This window comes from Oncorhynchus mykiss, chromosome 30 (assembly GCF_057628025.1).
Source record: "Oncorhynchus mykiss isolate SJ-2025 chromosome 30, ASM5762802v1, whole genome shotgun sequence".
Lineage (NCBI taxonomy): Eukaryota > Metazoa > Chordata > Actinopteri > Salmoniformes > Salmonidae > Oncorhynchus > Oncorhynchus mykiss.
In genome coordinates this window covers 32,189,526-32,212,924 of record NC_143051.1, presented here as the reverse complement: position 1 = coordinate 32,212,924, position 23,399 = coordinate 32,189,526, and the positions used below count along the sequence as shown (strand labels likewise).

At 44.8% G+C, this 23,399-nt stretch overlaps 1 protein-coding gene across 12 annotated transcripts in view; it reads right to left on the bottom strand.

Moving 5' to 3' along the window:
* Positions 1-8,002: 8,002 nt before the first annotated feature.
* The window catches only part of LOC110488308 (semaphorin-6D), a 136,180-nt gene continuing 120,783 nt past the window's right edge, over positions 8,003-23,399 (bottom strand). For 4 of the 12 annotated variants that reach the window (XM_036971696.2, XM_036971695.2, XM_090228418.1 and 1 more), the window contains 3 exons: positions 21,314-21,372; positions 19,623-19,676; positions 8,003-10,688 (listed from right to left, as the gene is read on the bottom strand). In XM_036971696.2, the coding sequence (XP_036827591.1) occupies positions 9,340-10,688; positions 19,623-19,676; positions 21,314-21,372 (1,462 nt within the window). In that variant the 3' untranslated portion in view covers positions 8,003-9,339. Of the gene's footprint in view, positions 10,689-17,097; positions 18,859-19,622; positions 19,677-21,313; positions 21,373-23,399 lie in introns of those variants that run through there. The other 8 variants (XM_090228419.1, XM_036971698.2, XM_090228420.1 and 5 more) reach the window with 3 other exon arrangements.

Sequence of the window (23,399 nt, the reverse complement as noted above, 5' to 3'; positions counted from 1 at the left end):
AAAGAACTGAAAACTGCTGTTCACAAATGCTCTCCATCCAACCTCACTGAGCTCGAGCTGTATTGCAAGGAGGAATGGGAAAAAATGTCAGTCTCTCGATGTGCAAAACTGATAGAGACATACCCCAAGCGACTTACAGCTGTAATCGCAGCAAAAGGTGGCGCTACAAAGTATTAACTTAAGGGGGCTGAATAATTTTGCACGCCCAATTTTTCAGTTTTTGATTTGTTAAAAAAGTTTGAAATATCCAATAAATGTCATTCCACTTCATGACTGTGTCCCACTTGTTGTTGATTCTTCACAAAAAAATACAATTTTATATCTTTATGTTTGAAGCCTGAAATGTGGCAAAAGGTCGCAAAGTTCAAGGGGGCCGAATACTTTCGCAAGGCACTGTATGTGTTGTGTAAAATACCTTGTGTTAGCTGAGTATTGTAAATATGAGGAAGCAGGGGAAAGTAAGAACCTTGAACAAGTAAGCCTTGTCTGAGTCAGAAGGGCCCTGTAGTGAGAGGCAGCGTTATGTAGTCCTCCAAGTACACCCCTGGACAGGACGCCTTACATCCCAATCACAATTCAACATGGAAGTGGTCAGATGATGCGGATGCTACGCTACAGGACTGTTTTGCTAGCACAGAATGGAATATGTTCCTGGATTCATACAATGGCATTGAGGAGTATACCACCTCAGTCATCGGCTTCATCGATAAGTGCATCGACGACGTCATCCCCACAGTGACCGTACGTACATATCCCAACCAGAAGCCATGGATTACAGGCAACATCTGCATCGAGCTAAAGGCTAGAGCTGCCACTTTCAAGAAGTTGGACAGTAATCCGTATGCTTATAAGAAATCCCGCTATGACCTCAGACGAACAATCAAACAAGCAAATCGGCAATACAATTAAGATTGAATCCTACTATACCAACTCTGATGCTCGTTGGATGTGGCAGGGCTTGAAAACTATTACGGACTACAAAGGGAAACCTAGACGTGAGCTGCCCAGTGACGCGAACCTACCAGATGAGCTAAATGCCTTTTATGCTCACTTCAAGGCAAGCAACACTGAAGCATGCATGAGAGCACCAGCTGTTCTGGACGACTGTGTAATTACGCTCTAGGTAGCCATTGTGAGCAAGACCTTTAAACCGGTCAACATTCACAAAGCCGCGGGGCCCGACGGATTACCAGGATGTGTACTCAAAGCATGCGTGGATCAACTGGCAAGTGTCTTCACTGACATTTTCAACCTCTCCCTGACCGAGTCTGTGATACCTACATGTTTCAAGCAGACCACCATAGTCCCTGTGCCCAAGGAAGCGAAGGTAACCTGCCTAAATGATTACCGCCCGTAGCACTCACGTCGGTATCCATGAAGTGCTTTGATGGGCTGGTCATAGCTCACATCAACAGCATCCTCCCTGATACCCTAGACCCACTCCAATTTGCATACCGCCCAAACAAAGCCACAGATAATGCAATCTCTATCGCACTCCACACTGCTCTTTCCCACCTGGACAAAAGGAACACCTATGTGAGAATGCCTTTCATTAACTTCAGCTCAGCGTTCAACACCATAGTGCCTACGAAGCTCATCACTAAGCTAAGGATCCTGGGAGTAAACACCTCCCTCTGCAACTGGATCCTGGATCCGCCCCCAGGTGGTAAGGGTAGGCAACAACACGTCTGCCACGCTGTTCCTCAACACTGGGGCCCCTCAGGGGTGTGTACTTAGTCCCCTCCTGTACTCACTGTTCACCTACGACTGCATGGCCAAACACCACTCCAACACTATCATTACGTTTGCTGACGACACAACAGTGGTAGGCCTGATCACCGACAATGATGAGACAGCCTATAAGGAGGAGGTTAGAGACCTGGCAGTGTGGTGCCAGGACAACAACCTCTCCCTTAATGTGAGCAAGACAAAGGAGCTGATCGGGGACTACAGGAAAAGGCTGGTCGAACAAGCCCCCATTCAACCCTACCTCCATGTACAAATTACATCGACTAACTTGTACCCCCGCATATTGACTCAGTACTGGTACCCCCTGTATATAGCCTCGTTATTGTTATTTTATTGTGTTACTTTTTATAATTTTTTACTTTAGTTTATTTGGTAAACTTAACTTTCTCGAACTGCACTGTTTGTTAAGGGCTTGTACAGTAAGCATTTCACTGTAAGGTCTACACTTGTTGTATTTGGCGCATGTGACAAAGTTTGATTTGATTTGATCTCCTTAATGCTGAGTGCCAAGCAGAGGCGTGTCAGGTCCCATTTGTAGAGTCTTTGTTATGACTCGACCAAGGCTTGAACCCCCAGCCTGCCAAAAACCACAAGGATACGTAGTCTGGGGGCTATCAACAACATAGCTCAGGCAGTAGGAAGCTCTCTCATCCATTTATATGCAGATGATACAGTCTTATTCTCAGCTGGCCCCTCCCCGGATTTTGTGTTAAATGCTCCATAACAAAGCTTTCTTAGTGTCCAGCAAGTTCTCTACCCTTAACCTTGTTCTGAACACTTCCAAAGGTCCCCAAACCTAACACATCCCTGGGTCGCTCATCTTTTCAGTTCGCTGCAGCTAGCGACTGGAACGAGCTGCAACAAACACTCAAACTGGACAGTTTTATCTCAATCTCTTCATTTAAAGACTCAATCATGGACACCCTTACTGACAGTTGGGGCTGCTTTGCGTGATGTATTGTTGTCTCTACCTTCTTGCCCTTTGTGCTGTTGTCTGTGCCCAATAATGTTTGTATCCTGTTTTGTGTTGCTACCATGTTGTTGTCATGTTGTGTTGCTACCATGCTGTGTTGCTGCCTTGTTATGTTGTTGTCTTAGGTCTGTCTCTGTGTAGTGTTGTGTTGTCTCTCTTGTCGTGATGTGTGTTTTGTCCTATATTTATATTTAATATAGTTATACATTTTTTTTTTTTATCCGAGCCCCCGTCCCCGCAGAAGGTCTTTTGCCTTTTGGTAGGCCGTCATTGTAATAAAAAAAAAATTGTTCTTAACTGACTTGCCTAGTTAAATAAAGGTTAAATAAATACATTTTTTAAAAGTGGTGTTAAAGAAAGGCCTACAATGAGGAGGCAAATAGCTTCAGGTTCATTTGACACGTTTTTGGGGAAGTCATGTCTTTGATCTATTGAATGTATTCATAGTGGTGTATTTTGTTTTGGGAATACAGATCTGCATCCTAGGGCTCGATTCAATCCGTAGCGCAAAATATGTGTTTGAAATGATATACGGTTGAAATTGACTGAGCCGACTTATGCAGCGGAAACATTGCCTTTAAATGTCAATCCCGCTATAATATCAGCGCTATGGCTTGAATCGAGTCTTTAACCTATTGAACACGTTTATACTTGTCTGAAAGGAAAATTCATTCAGTACTACCCAGTGTTTGATCAGTCTATTGTTTTTAGTCAATGGGGCCTCGCTTTTGTGTTATTGTTTTGGATTGCTAACAAAATAACCTGACTGAGTGTTCATGTTGCTTGTAAACACAGTCTTGCAGTACAGTCTTGAACTGTATAATTAATTATTGGTTGTTAGAACCATTTTCTAGTCATTGATTAGATGTTTTTTTACATTTGATTATTTTACTTCCTTTTACTGCAGATTTTTAAGTCAATGTTCCTGCGTTCGCGGAGATCCCATTCGCCATAAACACTATGTCGGCTCTATCGGAAATTGCCTTTAAAAGCTTCAATGCCTGTAACCCGAGATCGGATTGAATCCCGGCTCTACACTTACTCATCAATAAAAGATACAGAAACTGTCATCTCTTTCTGCACGGCACAGTGCGCAATAGACCTCATGAGGGTGCCAAAGATCTGAGTTTAAAAGAAATGGGCATGTGGTTGCAACCGGGACCATTTCTTATTTTGAATCCCTCACAAAATATGGCTGTCATTCATCTCCAGGTATATTATCATAATCAAATTCTTGACAAAACATTTCACAGGACATTAGACTTGGCAAAAATGATTACATTTTTTCTTAAACATGTTTTAGCACTTGTCTATGCACTTCTCAGTAGTTGTTGGCTATTCAGGCTTACATAACAGGCTTTGCAGGTGTGGTTCCCTTGCGCATGCTGAATAAATGTAATTCAACTGCTGAAAACCCTCCTACTATTTCCACCAGTCTTATGTACATTGCTTGTGTTTCTTGGCCCAAGCAAGTCTCTTCTTATTGGTGTCCATTAGCAGTGGTTTCTTTTCAAAAATTTGACCATGAAGGCCTGATTCACGCAGTCTCCTCTGAACAGTTGATGTTGAGATGCGTCTGTTACTTGAACTCTGTGAAGCATTTATTTGGGCTGCAATCTGAGGTGCAGTTAACTCTAGTGAACTTATCCTCTGCAGCATTGGTAACTCTGTGTCTTCCTTTCCTGTGGCGGTCCTCATTAGAGTCAGGTAGCCTAGTGGTTAAAGCGTTAGGCCAGTAACCAAAAGGTTGCTGGATTGAATCCCTGAGCTGACAAGGTAAAAATCTGTCATTCTGCCCCTGAACAAGTCAGTTCCACTGTTCCTCAGTAGGCCGTCATTGTAAATAAGAATTTGTTCTTAACTGACTTGCCTAGTTAAATTTCATCATAGTGCTTGATGGTTTTCGCAACTGCACTTGAAAAAAGTTGTTGACATTTTTTAAGTAATGATGGACTGTTGTTTTTCTTTGCATATTTGAGCTGTTCTTGCCATAATATGGACTTGGTATTTTACCAAATAGGGTTATCTTCTGTATACCATCCATACCTTGTCACAACACAACTGAATGGCTCAAACGCATTAAAAAGGAAAGAAATTCCACAAATTAACTTTTACTGTTAATTGAAATGCATTCTAGGTGACTACCTCATGAAACTGGTTCAGAGAACGCCAAAAGTGTGCAAAGATGTCATCAAGGCAAAGGGTGGCTACTTTGAAGAATCTCAGATAAAATATTTGTTTTATTTACTTAACACTTTTTGCTTACTACATAATTCCATATGTGTTATTTCATAGTTTGTCTTGCCTATTATTCTACAGTAAAAATAAAGAAAAAACCCTGGAATGAGTAGGTGTCCCCGAACCTTTGACTGGTACTGTATCTGTTTGGGCTTCTTGCAGTCAATTTCCAGTCTACAAATGATTTGTAATTATGTTCCGGCCCCCGACCAACCGCTCAAGAAGAAATCGGCCCCTGGCTGAATCTAGTTGATGATGCCTGTTGTAGCCTATACCAACTGAAGGGAACTAACAGTGAATTGGCAGTTTAATATGTATTATTAGGCCTACTGACAGAAATAGGAAACAGAGAAAGTCGGGGTAGCCTATAATTAAGAAATTCGAGAGTGCCCATCCGTGCAACTTCAAAGGCCATACAGTTGAAATTCTGCATAGCGGCACAGCATTTTATAAACTTTACTGTGGGAAAGGTGATATGTTGATATGTTTGCGTTTGCAGCCATATGACTGGTTTCACATTTGTCTCCACAAATGATAGGGTGAAATATATCCAAAACAATGCATTTACAATTCCCTTATCCAAATGGATTACTAATGCACCTAGCTTTAATCATGTTGTAAATTACAGCGCATGGAGAACGGTGTTATTTCTATCGGAAAAAAAGAAATATGATTTTTGCACTTGGAATCGATAGGTTCACTAGACCATATTCATGGTTTCCTTGTGCGAAAGGTAGTGGAATAATTAGGGAATTAAGTCAAGGTCAGAATACGTCATACGATCGCCACCTGAACAAATAGCGGGATAAGGGCACGCGATTGTCATGCTTAAATTCAATGTGTCACACCCTGATCTGTTTCACCTGTCTTTGTGATGGTCTCCACCACCCTCCAGGTGTCGCCCATCTCCCCCATTATCCCCTGTGTATTTATACCTGTGTTCTCTGTTTGTTGCCAGTTCGTCTTGTTTGTCAAGTCAACCAGCGTTTTTGCTTTTCCTCAGTCTCTCTTTTCTCGTCCTCCTGGTTTTTGACCCTTGCCTGGCCTGACCCTGTACCCGTCCACCTGACCACTCTGCCTGTCCCTGACTCTGAGGCTGCCTGCCTGCCGTCCTGTACCTTTGCCCCACCTCTGGATTACCAACCTCTGTCTGACCTGACCCTGAGCCTGCCTGCCTGCCGTCCTGTACCTTTGCCCCTGTTGCTGTAATAAACATTGCTACTTCGACACTTTCTGCATCTGGGTCTTACCTTGATACCTGATACAAGGTCAGAATACACAGAGAGAAAAGGGCATAAAAAGGAATTACGTTCCAACTCAGGTCGTAATTGGGCCCCTATTGACTTGGTTTACGTACGACAGGTGCCACACAGTTGTATGACGTATTTGACACACATACAACATGCATTTGAAGATCCTTTTATTAGATATCTTTAATTGTAGCGGACATACAGCTGTGTTTAATAGAATTCAGGAGCATCTGGGGCGAAGTCCACTTGTAAAAATAAATGAAATCACCATGGAGATGCAAGTGACTGCTGGTTTGCTATATTTACAAAAAGAGTAAACCTCATTGGTCAAGTGAGTGAGGGGTATGATACATTAATAAGATGTCAAATGAAATACATTTTAGATGTATGTCAGAGAGCATTCTTCTGAAGGGATTTTTATAGCAATTGAAAACGCAAACATTGCATATGAACTCAATATTGGCATACAGTACTCAAACGTAACCAGTTTACATGAATCTATTCTAGCACCCAACTCAACTTTTTTTCTGTCAAAGTGGCCAGATGAGGGGATATAGATAACGTGGTTTTAGTGTTGTAGGCATTTCATGACGTGTCTTGCAATTGACATTAGCATTGAATTATTTGATATTTCTGTTCAACTTGAGGCAGAGAAGGTGCCAGTTCACACACTCAATCAACTCACTTGTTAACCTCAACGTAAAACAAAGTCTTGGTTCCTTGCACACACACACGCTGCAGGTGCTATTTCTCTATTTAAAGGAAAATTCTACCCCAAAACTAGCTTTTGGTATTCGTTTCATTTGTCCATTGTTGACATATGCAAACATTTTGGGACTGTCAGCCATCAAGTTAATCTATAACTTTAAAAACACAGAAATACAGCCGTATGAACTTGATTGCTGACATGCAAAACATTTTGGGGACTAGATCGACAATAGACTAATGAAACAAATACCAAAAGATAGTTTTTGGTTGGAATTTTCCCTTTACAGTAATAGCAAAGAAATAACTAAACCTATGGGCACTGTTAGCTCACTGTAGGCATCACTTCAGGCATCTTCAGACACCTACTTTATGTCCTACAATCCTGAGCTTCATTTGAATAGCATACTTGTTGGACCAGGCAATCATCAACCATCCAGCCCTTCTTGCAGCATTTTCATTTGCAAGTCCCTCAGCTAGCCTCTTTCGCCCCACACTTGGGGCTATATTTAATCCGCAGTGCGAAAATCCTGCTTTACAGCGTGATTGAAATTTAAATGCAATATTCCCGCTTTAGCAGACACTGCATTCGCGCTGCGTATGTCGGCTCAATGGGAAATGACCTTAACAATTCTATCGGAATCTGTAATGCTTCAGCTTTAGACTGAATAGAGCCCTTATTAAATACAATTTCTTTGTAAAGCAGAGTTAATGCCTCAGCCTATGTCCATACCATTTCAAACATATTTGAGAGCTCTTTCAAAAAAAAACATGACACAGACCTAACATTGCTGATATACTTTCAGATCTACTCATCTTTTCCAACCTAGCTCCTTTGTCATTAAATATACAGTATATAAAGAAGCTTAAAATTCATGAAAAAAAAAAAAAAAAGACGAATGCAATTTTTTAAAACAGCTGTCAGTAGAAATAGAACCTCTGATAATGGAGTCCGTGCAGGAGGACAGATTTGAAATGAATTTGTAATGACAACAGAACGATGGAGACAAAAACAAGACTTTTTTCCCTTTTCCACACCACATTATTAAATAAGGCACACATTAACACATACAAATCAAAGTTTGGCTAGTATTATTCCACAGATGCCTTTATTTACAACAACATCCACAATGTTAATAGCAATATGGTAAACATAATTACTGACTTTATTACACAGTTATTAAGGGCTTGTCCATAAGAGGGCGCTATGTGCCCATGAGTGATTTCTTGGGGCTCCGCTTTAAGACTTGACTTTTTAAATATAATTTTATAATGCTAATATAATACATAGCCTGAATGATTGCACCTCAATGTGGAACCAATTCTCACTAAGTGTTAAGGATGAAACAAATTGTTTTTGGGGTTGCAGTGTACTGCATCCTCTTCTTGAATGACAATGACAGTCATATTGGGGGCTTGTTAAATTCCTCTGGAGTTATCGTAGCATTTATGTCCAAAAAGTAAGAATTCCAAATGCAGGGCAAGGATTCTCCTAACTCATCAGGCCCCGAGGCGGCCTTCTGTCACAGGCTAGCGGAGCCCCCATCCACCAGGGACAAACATAATAGTAACGCTATGATGCATGATGGGTCTATACTGACGCCATGTGTCTCGTTCCTCAGCATCATTCCACTAATACAGAATTAATAATTTTCCAAGCATTATCAAAGTGGTCATCTCTTATGGTATGCTGCAAGAAGTATAATACTTACCCTTATATCAAGGGGTACAGTTGATACTTAACTGCACAACGGTAAGTTATTGCTAAATCCCTCGTCGAGGGATGTATATACCGAATGTGTGTACTGAGTGGCGCCTCCATGGTATCTCTGTCATAAGAGGGTTAAGAAATGGCTAGGAGTTGACCATCTCACCACAGTTAATGTAGCTGCTTCATGGTTCTGCCCTCTGGTATCTTAACATGAAGTGCATATACATGTATACACACACGCATACAGTATACATACATTACAGGCAGGATGAGCACTGTTTGTGTTGTGAGGTGCTCTCTTAAGTTGTGGCCTTGGGTCCAAGCTAAAGCAGGCATTGTTCACAGCTTTGGTGGCCGACTGGCGATCTGTCCTTTACATTGAGTTTTGGGCCCCTGTTACTCTATTCTTTGGCCTCAAACGAGGGTACAGATCCTCCAAGTCAATTCAATACTACCACATGTTCTATATGCTGTTAATCCATCACTGTCCTGTGATCAAGTAGCATTGCAATAATACCAATATGGTATAAGGACATTCATCAGGTGTGGAGGCTATTGTCGGCCGTCTCGTCAAAAGATATGCCAGTCCCGGTTGTTGCCCTCTCGAACCCCACTTAACCCCCCCCCCCGTCACATGGGAGTTGCCCTAACTCTGAGAGGAGCGAGGTTACATTGTCTGTCGTTTTGGGGCCTCTCAGTCCGACTCCAAGCTCTCAGTAGTTGTAATTGCCTTGCTCGTTTACGGGCGAAGTGGCGGGCAGGAAGAGGGGCTTGGGGGGTACCTGGGGCTTGAGGGAGGCAGTGCGGCGTACAATGGCGGCGCGGTGGAGGTGGGGCGGTTCGCTGTAGCTGTGCTGCCGTGTCAGGCAGGCACTGGGGATGAGTGGCCGGTGGGCTTCAAAGCCAACCCCTCCCCCGCCGCTACCACCACCACCTCCAGAGTTGATCCGGGTGAGCAGCTGGTGGGGTGGTGGCCCAACCCCGCCCTGTCTGAAGCTGTGCTGGCGCGGGACGGCCCCTCCGTTGCCCATCTTGATCATTAAATGCCTCTGGGAGTGGTGGCGAGTCACTGAGCTCCGCTCGGGGATGGACTGCTGCTGCAGCGGGGAGGCGGCAGCAGCGTCTGGGGGCACGTCCAGGCGGCGGGTCAGACTGTCCCTGGGCAGGGTGGAGGAGCTGTAGTACTGGGCCGACTCAGTCTCGGGGATCTGGGGCTGGGATCTGAAGCTGCTCTGGCTGTGACTGTGGTTATGGCTGGAGCTGGAGCTACCCGGCAGGGGAGCACACGGTGAGGTCAGCACAGTGATGCTGTGGCTGCCTGAGGCGCTGACCTCGTGGATGTGCTTGAGGAGCTCGTCCAGGGCCGCCACATCCACAACCGTCTGCGGGTAGCAGGAGGAGGACTGGGAGGCCGAAGCCCCCTTTGCACGCTCGTCGTTGGGGATCTTCCTCTCCTCGGGCAGGTGCCCGAGGGCTTGGCCATTGGTCAGGCTGTGGGAGAAGGGGAACACCTGCTGGGTGACCCCCGAGCTGGATCTCGACGAACCCAGGCCGAAACCGGTGCCAGGCGGTGCCTTAGACTCCTTTGCGTTGTTGCAGTTCTGGTTCCTCTCCCACTGGTTCCGGAAGGCCTTCATGTTCTTGATCGGCAGCTCCGGGGTGGAGTCAGGGGTGGGTAGGCCCGAGAGGTTCTCCCCCTGGGAGAGGTTAAGGTCAGGGTCTCCCAGGGACATCCCGTGCCTGCCCGGAGTGTGCTCCTTTCCGTTGGGAACGAAGGAGCTGTACATCTTGGGCGTAGACACATCCAGCTTCTCCTCTTTCGGCTGGCCGTCCAGCAGGCCATTTAGCTTGGCCAGGCTGCGCAGCGAGAGGGCGGGGTGGAGGGATGCCTCAGGGTCCTTGCCAAGCCGGTGGGCACGGCGGGCATTGTGACTGCAGTAGCATGACACCAGGAAGCCGGAGAGGATGGCACCGAGGAAAAAGGCAACCAGGACGCAGGCGATCAGGAGGGTGTAGTGGACGCTGGGGCTGGACTTCTCCATGTCAGGGAGCCTTCGGACACCTAAAAGAGAAAAAGAAAGATAGTGAGGTCATGACTTAGCCCATACGAAAATAAAAGCATTACCTTGTCAGATCCTGTCATGACATAAAAAGGATTTCACATTCAACCGTCCCCCCTGTTGTGACTGTAACAGCCTTGACTCACGCTAAATCAGGTTCCATCCGTATTGCAGAAGTATCGCGGAAGATCCGCATTAAAACGTAAAGGTCATTTCCGATTGAGATGACGTAAGCAGCGTTACCGCGAATGCAGTCTCTGCGAACGCGGGAAGATTGCCTTTAAATTTAAATCGAGCTATAACGCGGAACGTCCCGCGATACGGATTGAATCCAGCCTCAAGTCAGTCCTTCTTCCCTCCGTCAAACACGGAGCACTATCCTGCCAAGTACTCTGCTGCCACCGTCTCAGGAGGCCGTGACAGACAAGCCTCCAGACAGTCTACTCGTTCATCATAGCAAACACCCAAATCAGCCCAGACTCTAAACACAGAGCACAAACAGCTTAGAAGACCCTGGGAAAGAAAGAGTTTATTTGAGTTCATACTTCACTGCAGGTGCACCTGGCTTCTCGCACTGGCCAAGATCAACACTTAGATATCCAGAAGCTTATCAGGGCTCAAACTGGCACACTGCAGCCAAGTATCGAGACTCGGTTATGGGGAGGCTAAATGAGAACAGTGCCCTGGCATATCCAGCAGAGCAGCAGCTGGAGTTGGGTTTAGCCCAACAGAGGTAATGGTGTCTGTGTACTCTGGGGAGCTCCATTAAAATGTCATCAGAGGGATTAGGAGGAGTGGATGAACGTGCTGGACTGAGGTAACTAAAGGAAGCGTAGCTTGCTGCTTCCTGAGAAAGGTTCTGGTCAGTCACTTTTCATTCATTAAAAAGGTACCATGTAGGTTCATGGAATTTTGATTCCTTTGAGTAATTGGACAGTGTTAAAGTGTGAAGTATGAAATAGTACTTGGCCCGTGTCCTTGCAACATATCAACAGATTTCTATAACTGAAAGTTCGAGGCAGAACCATACATAATAATGATGTACTTTATGCAAAATTATACCGAAATAGAACACACACATCCACCCACCACTAATATCATCTGCCCCCGGTGAGCAGCAACATGTTCCGCTTGTTTTCACCTCATCATTCTCTTTTTTTCTCCAACATTAGTTAAAAATAGGATGGGGCGAGAGACACAGATATGGTAATTTGACTCAAACAAAGCGAATGTCTTTCTCTCGAAAGCCCTGTCGAGTAAAGGCCCTCCCATGTGGTTCTCATATAGACGCAGAAGTAGGTCACAGAGTTGCAGAAAGAGTGATGTTCCCAGAGGATTCCTTGCCTCTAATGGGAACCAAATGCATGGTAAGCCGCGGATTTCAGCACCGGTTTGAGATCCTGTGCTCCGAGCAATTATGATGGCACTGCCTGCCAACTAACTTTAGAGTAGCAATCAAGGGTTAAAACGTAGGGATCTGTGAAGTGAGTTATGACTTTTGTTGTTGTCAAAACAGTGCTGTATGTGTGCGGTACCTACCAACTCCAGTAAACAGATATTACAAGGGAAATGATTGGCTTGGATATGCTCCAGATACCATTTGACAACAAAGATAAGTCAATATACTGTACAATATGTCTTCTGCTTGTCACTAACTCAGAGTACAAATGACTTCTATTAGAAACCAAGCTATCACAAAATCAAAGACATGATGCCATTTTATGACAATGATTCAGGGGAAAGAACAGAGGAAGGAATATTCAGGGACTGAATATGTAAGCAGGCACAGGGACTCCAGCACTGGCATTAGATTCCACTCATAGGCCGATGCATTGGCATTCACGCACTGCGAGACAAGGGATGTTGACATTGCCTATGTTGCGGCACCCACTGTCCGTTGATAGTCTACCTTAAAGGTCACGAGCAGCTGACAGAAATGAGAAACTCTGTTACCTTAGAGAGTGTGGTAGTGGTGGGTGATGGGTTAGGAGTGTGAAGCACACACACACACACACACACACACACACAGACTTGTGTTTTGAATTGATCTGAGACACTCTACAGAATAATAATCCGTGCATACTCCTTAAATTCCATTCAGCAACCAAATGTCTTGGCCATTAGCCAAGTTTGATAGATACACAGTCCCAAGTAACCTGCACTTTATTCAGCCTTTTATCACTGACCATAACAGTTATGTAAAGCATAGACTGGTTAATATTTCAACCAATCACAATGGACTGTTTGATGCTTCACTGCAGTGCTACTTGTGTTGGCAGGACAGCAATGCTACTGTATGTGAAGACAGATAATTACACGTTTATGAAGCATTCATCTTGGCGGGATTTTGACACGATATGGCACAAAGTGTAAGTATTATGGCTAGTGCTAATAAAGGGTGTGATCATCCCACTGTATTTGGCTTGAATGAACAGGACATATGCATATCTGCAGGGAGTGTGAGGTGTCCAGATTTCTCTGCTTAGTGCCAATGGATGCTAGACCAGGCCTCAGGACATGGCAGCATGTGCCTTTTGAAGGATTATGGAACTACCAGTGAGCAAAACATGCATCAGAATGTCTACCCTGCCTTGATGTGTTTTTGTGAACAAACACCCTCTGGCAGATACAGGTAACAGCCAAAATAATGGAAACACGTGAGTAAACGAGGGATACAAAGCACAGTATATTGAAAGCAGGTGCTTCTACACAGTTGTGGTTCCTGAGTTAATTAAGCAATTAACATCCCATCAGGCTTAGGGTCATGTATAAAAATACTAGGCAGGCCATTATTTTGGCTACCATGGCTATGCCCCCATAGGATGACAATTTCCCCATCCACAGGGCACGAGTAGTCACTGAATGGTTTGATGAGCATGAGAACGATGTAAACCATATGCCATGGCCGTCTCAGTCACCAGATCTCAATCCAACCGAACACTTAAGGGAGATTCTGGAGCGGCGCCTGAGACCGCGTTTTCCACCAGCATCAACAAAACACCAAATGATGGAATTTGGCATGGAAGAACAACACTTGTAGAATCTATGCCAAGGTGCATTGAAGCTGCTCTGGCTCGTGGTGACTCAACATCCTATTAAGACACTTGGTTGGTGTTTCCTTTATTTTGGCAGTTATCTGTATATCCATATTGTTGTAGCCTATATTGCATACATTGTTGTATACATCCCAGTCAAAAGGTTCATAAAAGGTATTTTAACAGTAGCACAGATAGAGATGATTCAGGCAGAGGAATAAACATTTAGCACTCGGTAGAAGTGGAGTGCACAGTGAATGCTCTCTTAACTGAACTCCAGATAGTATTGTTTCGAGTGTTATTAAAACGGTGTATATGCACGTTGCCTTAACATATTTAAGGCATTTTGTCATTAGTGGTTGAGGGGAAAGGCATGATCACTAGAGCCCGCCAGGAAACATAATCGGAACAGTCAAACAGTTTGCATAGTACAATACGTTTCCTAGTTATACAACTAGAAAATAGTGCATTTTCACGTATCCAATTCAAATGGGGAGCATCTGGTATTTTCAGCAGGTCTTTAGGTTCAACAGAGCTCTACTTCAGGTTGCCAGTAATGTATTTCTGCCTGGGTTTATAGTCACACATTTATCTTCTGAACTTGGTTTTATGAGCACCCTTGAGCCAGGACAATTGGAACATTAGGTTTAAGTAATACAGAAAAATGCTGTATGCTGGAGAAGCTTGTGATTTGTTCAAATAATCCACATTTTAATAAGAGTATCGGGGAACCCTCTTTAATAAATCTTCTATGAAGACAGATCTGTAAAGCTTTTTAGTGAGAATGCGGAAAATAGACAATGCAATAACTAAAGCTTTAGTGAAAGGTCATTCTTTGCCATTCTTGTTTGTACAATATATATATATATATTCCTGAAAAGGAAAATATTTTCAGGTAAAATCTCCACCATCCCATCATTAAAGTGAATTCACCCCCAGTCCGGCAAATCTCTGCTTCCGACCATGACACATTGCTGTTGGTTCTGTACAACGCCTCGCCTATCTCTAGGATAGATGCCACTGGAATCATTGACTTTCCCATATGCACACTTTGCTTGACGGGCAGGAAATTCATTATCTTGTTTTGCCCGTTTCATGCGGAGCACCCTCATGGCTGTAATGGGGGCTGCCAAGCCTAACACGACAGCGCTTCCCTTCAGGATTGATGTTACCTTCATGAATGTGCCCGGGAAATCACTGCGTCAACAAGTAAAGCCACTAGGCACCCCCAAGAGAAGCTGAATACATGAACATCTGAGCATGATAAGCAGCTATAATGACTCACTCACTCTCAGGGGTTAATGGAGGTCTGTGTTGTTCTTAGTGGTGAGAAAAAGTATAGTCAGTCTGGTCTCAAAAGACCAATCTTCTCTTTGGCTGACTCAATCTGAACGTCAACACCAACCGGCGATTCAATCATTTCCCCAGCCTTTTCAATACGGCGTAACACCTTCTGCAGTATGATTCTCTCTGCCGTGGATTTCCACTAGGTGAAGACGTGTGTGTCGTGTGCGAGTGTTATTGATAGGGCCCCGGCCCCGCGTGGTGTATACTGTTACAAGGTGATAATAAGCCATAGGAAATACACGTTAAGCTGTTGTAAAAGTAATTAGGATACGTGGACGTCCACATAACGCATGCACATGAGACAATCTGTTGTGATTTCTGCTACACCTCGGCCCCATAATTGCATACCACCACCCGAGCGGACGATCCACCGCCGAGTTCCTAAAGTGTTTTTAACGAGTTGAAGCACTTACAAATTGAGTGTCTCTGTGTTATCTTCCAAGCATTAAAAAGGGAAGGTCTATGGCATCGGTTACTGCCAAATAAGTCAAATTGCAGGTAATTCTGTTCCTTTTCACAGCGTTCGACTGCAAGACCTTTTCGAAGGCCTTATACGGGGCTCTTGTTCCTTTTAAAGACCTTGTCGAGCTTTCGGGACAAACCAAAGCCAATTTATGGACCGGACTGTTCGAGCCAGCTGGCAAAGCCAACAGAGATTTGTCCAATGTTCTACAGCCGCAGGACCAATCTCTTAGAACACTGCGGTCCACTTTGTTGAGTAATCATAGATGGGCACAAGGCCACTGTCATTTATTATATGAGCTGCAGTTCGATAACTAACTCTGCATTCACTATGTCCTATTGATGCACTGTATGTCTCTACATGATATATAAAGTAATATAAATAAAGTAATATATAAAGAAATAAAGCTAATATGAAACAACAAGTCAAATATCTGGGCAGGATTCATCCTTATAACTTATGTAGGATAAATCTACATAAGAATCAAAGTCATAATCTATTAAATACTAATGTCATGGAAAGTTGTCATATGATATTTCCATCTCCCGGCTTTAACTAGGATCTGTAAAGCATTGCCTTCATTAAATGGATTTGTTCCAATGTTTGTTTCAAAGGCATTCGGAAATGACAGTCACTATGTCCATTACCTGGCAAAATTTTGGCATGCTCCCTACGCCTGTTCAGTGACTGGAGTCCCGACGTTTCTGCGTATTCATCAAGACCGTTTCAAGGTCTTTGGCATTGCCAGTGTTTCTAAGGGGTTTCAGTGACCTCCGCTATGTTCCCTGTGCTCGTGGAGGGCCACCTTGAACCCTGTGTGCTGCTGCATGATGGGATTGATTGCTAATGAGGCTGCGGAGGCGATACTGCCATATTTTTTTTCCCCACACAGATTGCACCTGGGGGCTAGTTGAAAAGTTCACTCACTGGAATATGTTGTTCCGTCAACATGCCATCTGTGTTGACTTGATTGTACAGTTCATTGCAGCCACAAGATCCAAGGGGGAAATGTGCTCTAATATAAATGTGTTTTAAATGTTACTTTTTAACTAAGCCACTATTCCCAATTTGAAACTAAATTGGCATTACCAAAATGGCAGTATCCAGTAGGAATTGGGCTCTTCCACCAATTGAGAAATCACTCCCCTGACATGGACCTTCACGCTTGGCTGGCCTGCGCCAGGAGGTTAATGCCCAACGTGCCTGTTGGCAGCTGAGGGTAGAGTCTCCATTAGCCTCTAATAGTGTCATTTACTCCATGGGTTCATCACAGTGAACGGCTAAGGCTGGGCTTATATTACATAATGAGGGTCTTCCCTGGTGTGAGGCTCGCTCTGTAATTAACAATTACGACACTCAAGTATTATTAGGCCTACCTGAGGGGTTTATTGACTTGGGCATGCCCATTCATGAATTGTGAGATTAAAAGAACATCACATATCGGTTACCCAAGGGGATCCATTTAATCTTGATCTCTTGGTTTAGGAAATGTAACTGATCTTACTGTAACGGATTTCCTCCTCTTCATCGGAGGAGGAGTAAGGATCGGACGAAAGCACAGCGTGGTAAGTGTTCATGATGATTTTAATTAAAGAAAGCACTGAACACTGAATCAAAACAATAAACGAATGACGTGAATTTCCAAAACCCGAAACAGTACCGTGTGGCCCAAACACTCACACGGAAACAAACACCCACAAACCAAAAGTGAAACCCAGGCTACCTAAGTATGATTCTCAATCAGAGACAACTAATGACACCTGCCTCTGATTGAGAACCATACTAGGCCGAACACAAAAACCAACATAGAAAAACAAACATAGACTGCCCACCCCAACTCACGCCCTGACCATACTAAAACAAAAATAAAACAACAGAACTATGGTCAGAACGTGACGTGTACCCCACTTCACCACAGTTTTTGTCCGCCTCCTCAACCGCCCCTGTGGTCTCTTACGAGCAGCGACCCTCGCCTCCGACCTCCGACTGGGGACCTTAGCCATGGGTCCCGAATGGACGGGAGATTCCGGCGGCGCCGGACAGGCGGGAGACTCCGGCAGCGCCGGAGAGGCGGGAGACTCCGGCAGCTCCGGAGTGAAGGACGGCTCTGGCAGCTCCTGGCTGGCTGACGGTTCTGGAAGGTCCTGGCTGGCTGGCGACTCCTGGCTGGCTGGCAGCTCCTGGCTGGCTGGCGGCTCAGGACAGACGGGAGACTCTGGCGGCTCAGGACAGACGGGAGACTCTGGCGGCTCAGGACAGACGGGAGACTCTGGCGGCTCAGGACAGACGGGAGACTCTGGCGGCTCAGGACAGACGGGAGACTCTGGCGGCTCAGGACAGACGGGAGACTCTGGCGGCTCAGGACAGACGGGAGACTCTGGCGGCTCAGGACAGACGGGAGACTCTGGCGGCTCAGGACAGACGGGAGACTCTGGCGGCTCAGGACAGACGGGAGACTCTGGCGGCTCAGGACAGACGGGAGACTCTGGAGGCTCAGGACAGACGGGAGACTCTGGAGGCTCAGGAGGGACGGGAGACTCTGGAGGCTCAGGAGGGACGGGAGACTCTGGAGGCTCAGGACAGACGGGAGACTCCTGTAGGGAGAAGACGGAGAGACAGCCTGGTGCGGGGGGCTGCCACCGGAGGGCTGGTGCGTGGAGGTGGCACCGGATAGACCGGACCTTGCAGGCGCACTGGAGCTCTTGAGCACCGAGCCTGCCCAACCTTACCTGGTTGAATGCTCCCCGTAGCAGGCCACAGGGCTGTGCTGGCGAACCGGGGACACCATGCGTAAGGCTGGTGCCATGTACGCCGGTCCGAGGAGACGCACTGGAGACCAGATGCGTAGAGCCGGCTTCATGGCACCTGGCTCGATGCCCACTCTAGCCCGGCCGATACGAGGAGCTAGAATGTACTGCACCGGCTATGCACATGCACCGGGGACACTGTGCGCTCCACCGCATAACACGGTGCCTGCCCGGTCCCTCTCGCTCTCCGGTAAGCACAGGGAGTTGGCTCAGGTCTCCTACCTGACTTAGCCACACTCCCCGTGTGCCACCCCCCCAATACATTTTTGGGGCTGCCTCTAGAGCTTCCAGCCGCACTGCCGGGCTGCCTCCTCATACCAGCGCCTCTCTGCCTTCGCTGCCTCCAGCTCTGCATTAGGGTGGCGATATTCCCCTGCTTGTGCCCAGGGTCCCTTGCTGTCCAACATCTCCTCCCAAGTCCAGGAGTCTTGTGTTTTCGGCCGCTGCTGCTGCTGCCCGTTACCACGCTGCTTGGTCCTCTTGTGGTGGGTGTTTCTGTAACGGATTTCCTCCTCTCCGTCTGAGGAGGAGTAAGGATCGGACGAAAGCACAGCGTGGTAAGTGTTCATGATGATTTTAATTAAAGAAAGCACTGAACACTGAATCAAAACAATAAACGAATGACGTGAATTTCCAAAACCCAAAACAGTACCGTGTGGCCCAAACACTCACACGGAAACAAACACCCACAAACCAAAAGTGAAACCCAGGCTACCTAAGTATGATTCTCAATCAGAGACAACTAACGACACCTGCCTCTGATTGAGAACCATACTAGGCCGAACACAAAAACCAACATAGAAAAACAAACATAGACTGCCCACCCCAACTCACGCCCTGACCATACTAAAACAAAGAATAAAATAACAGAACTATGGTCAGAACGTGACACTTACTCATGAGCCTCCATTTCCAAAAGCAGCAACTTAAGTTTAATCTTCTCTACAACATGTGGAACTAGAGGAATGTTTGTAGCTCTTAATGAGCGAACTGAACCTGTTCAAAACAAACAATACTTTGAATTACAAGTAACCCAAAACCTATAATGGTATGGTCTCCAAGTCAAAAGGTTTAACAGACACCGAAAAGATTTGTCTATTCTTTCATTTTCAAGTTGTCTAGTGTGAAACCTTAAGTGAAACTACAAATTGCCAATAGATAATGCAAATTCATTGCATGCAACTTAAAAGTGTTTATGCTCAGTCATACTGCAATAAAATAATGTGGAACCCAACACAGGGAGAAAGGAGGGAGAAAGAGACTGGGGGAAAAATGGAAACTGACCGTAGGCTGAGTCTGCCGCGGGGTTCTGGTTTCGCTTGGTCGCCAGAACATCTGCTGATGGGAGCAAAACACAGCATTACTACCGAAAACAAAAGACGGAGTGAATTACAATACCACTCACAAAGACATAAGAAAACAAATGTTTTTTTATGGTGGCGTGACATGCAAGTAGGTTGGACTGCTCTGGATATTTCCAAACTGTGACCCAGTTGTGGATTCAAGTGTCATAAAATACTTTTTAGATGTGCTGTTTTCTCCCCAACAATACTTTTCTCCTCATATTCTTGTAGTCAAGTAAAATTGCTGATATAACTTTCGTGTGTACCTTAAGAACATACTACTTCAATGTTAGCTGGCAGATTGACAGGCAGCAAATGAAACATTGTTACATCAATTAAATCCATAACAGAGCAAACAAAAGGGGAGAAGGTATTTGATATTACACCATGGAAGCCTGTGACATCCACTCTTCCATGTACAGTGCCTTCGGAAAGTATTTAGAGCCCTTGAATTTTTCCTCATTTTGTTATGTTACAGCCTTATTCTTAAATGGATTTTTTTTTTAATCCCACTCAATCCCTACACAATACCCCATAATGACAAAGCAAAAACAGTTTTTTAGACATTTTTGCAATTCTCCCCAAAGATTTCCGACCGGGTTCAAGTCCAGGCTCTGGTTGGGCCACTCATGAACATTCAGAGACTCGTCCCGAAGCCACTCCTGCGTTGTCTTGGCTGTGTTTTCATCGAGGATCTCTCGGTACTTTGGTCTGCTCATCTCTCCCTCGATTCTGACTAATCTCCCAGCCGCTGCAGCTGAAAAACATCCCCACAGCATGATGCTGCCACCACCATGCTTCACCGTAGGGATGGTGCCAGGTTTCCTCCAGACGTAACGCTTGGCATTCAGGCCAAAGAGTTCAATCTTGGTTTCACCAGACCAGAGAATCTTGTTTCTCATGGACTGATAGTCCTTTTGGCAAACTCCAAGTGGACTGTCATGTGCCTTTTACTGAGGAGTGGCTTCTGTCTGGCAACTTTACCATAAAGGCCTGATTGGGAGTACTGGATAGATGTTTGTCCTTCTGGAAGGTTCTCCACAGGTTCTCCACAGAGGAACTACGGAGCTCTGTCAGAGTGACCATCGGGTTCTTGATCACTTAACTGACCATGGCCCTTCTCCCCCGATTACTCAGTTTGGCCGGGAGGCCAGCTCTAGGAAGAGTCTTGGTGGTTCCAAAGACCACTGTGTGCTTGGGGACCTTCAATGCTGCATACATTTTTCTTCCCAGATCTGTGCCAACACAATCCCGTCTCTGAGCTCTACGGACAAATCCTTCAACCTCATGGCTTGGTTTTTGCTCTGACATGCACTGTGGACCTTATATAGACAGGTGTGTGCCTTTCCAAATCAATCATATGTTTTTTATTTTTAATAAATTTGCAGAACTTTCTAAAACCCCCTTTTCGCTTTTTCATTATGGGGTATTATGTGTAGATTGATGAGGACTTAAAAAAAATCCCTTTTAGAATAAGGCTGTAACGTAAAACAAAATGTGGAAAAAGGGAAGGGGTCTGAATTCTTTCTGAATGATTTGTACTTCCATGAAGGAATAGACCCTTTTTTTACAGGGCTTATATTTAGATGATTGGCCTGTTGCTACTGTATGGGGAAGTTGATGATCGCTCACCAAGGCAGTTCTCAGGGTACAGCGAGTGGTCTCCCTCGATATCCTGCTCAAAGCCAGCCCTGGAGAGAGCAAAAGAGAAAGAGTAAAAAAGAAAGGCTCATCACCCGTTTTCCTCTTTGCTGCCACAAGCAACCACCTACCCAACTGTAATTGGGACTTGTCATTTAAAAAAATATATATTTCACCTTTATTTAACCAGGTAGGCCAGTTGACAACAAGTTCACATTTACAACTGCGACGTGGCCAAGATTGAGAAAAACAGTGCGACACAAACACAGAGTTACACATGGGATAAACAAAAGTACAGTCAATAACTCAATAGAAAAGTCTATATACAGAGTGTGCAAATGTAGTGAGATTCGGGAGGTAAGGCAATAAACAGGCCATAGTGACTTAATAATTACAATTCAGCAATTAAACACTGGAGTGATGGATGTGCAGAAGATGAATGTGCAAGTAGAGATGCTGGGGTGCAAAGGAGCAAAAACAAAATAACATGGGGATGAGGTAGTTGGGTGGGCTATTTACAGATGGGCTATGTACAGCTGCAATGATCGGTAAGCTGCTCTGACAGCTGATGCTTAAAGTTAGTGAGGGAGATATACAGTTGAAGTCGGACGGAAGTTTACATACACCTAAGCCAAATACATTTATGCAATTCCTGACAATTAATCCTAGTAAAAATTCCCTGTCTTAGGTCAGTTAGGATCAATACTTTATTTGAAGAATGTGAAATGTCAGAATAATAGCAGAGAGAATGATTTATTTCTGCTTTTATTTCTTTCATCACATTCACAGTGGGTCAGAAGTTTACATACACTCAATTAGTATTTGGTAGCATTGCCTTTAAATTGTTTAACTTGGGTCAAATGTTTCGGGGAGCCTTCCACAAGCTTCCCACAATAAGTTGGGTGAATTTTGGCCCATTGAGATCAGGGCTTTGTGATGGCGACTCCAATACCTTGACTTTGTTGTCTTTAAGCCATTTTGCCACAACTTTGGAAGTATGCTTGGGGTCATTTTCCATTTGGAAGACCCATTTGCGACAAAGCTTTAACTTCCTGACGGATGTCTTGAGATGTTGCTTCAATATATCCACATAATTTTCCTGTCTCATGATGCCATCTATTTTGTGAAGTGCACCAGTCCCTCTTGCAGCAAAGCACCCCCACAACATGATGCTGCCACCCCCATGCTTCACGGTTGGGATGGTGTTCTTTGGTTTGCAAGCCTCCCCCTTTTTTCCCCAAACATAACAATGGTCATTATGGCCAAACAATTCTATTTTTGTTTCATCAGACCAGAGGACATTTCTCCAAAAAGTATGATCTTTGTCCCCATGTGCAGTTGCAAACCGTAGTCTGGCTTTTTTTATGGTGGTGGTGGAGCAGTGGCTTCTTCCTTGCTGAGCGGCCTTTCAGGTTATTTTAATTTAATTTTTTATTTCACCTTTATTTAACCAGGTAGGCTAGTTGAGAACAAGTTCTCATTTGCAACTGCGTCCTGGCCAAGATAAAGCATAGCAGTGTGAACAGACAACAACACAGAGTTACACATGGAGTAAACAATAAACAAACAAGTCAATAACATAGTAGAAAAAAATTATCTATATACATTGTGTGCAAAAGGCATGAGGAGGTAGGCAATAAATAGGCCATAGGAATTAATAATTACAATTTTGCAGATTAACACTGGAGTGATAAATGATCAGATGAACATGTGCAGGTAGAGATACTGGTGTGCAAAAGAGCAGAAAAGTAAATAAAATAAAAACAGTATGGGGATGAGGTAGGTAAATTGGGTGGGCTATATACCGATGGACTATGTACAGCTGCAGCGATCGGTTAGCTGCTCAGATAGCAGATGTTTAAAGTTGGTGAGGGAGATAAGTCTCCAACTTCAGAGATTTTTGCAATTTGTTTCAGTCGCAGGTAGCAGAGTAAGGAAAGGCGGCCAAATGAGGTTTTGGCTTTAGGGATGATCAGTGAGATACACCTGCTGGAGCGTGTGCTACGGGTGTTGCTATCGTGACTAGTGAACTGAGATAAGGCGGAGCTTTACCTAGCATAGACTTGTAGATGACCTG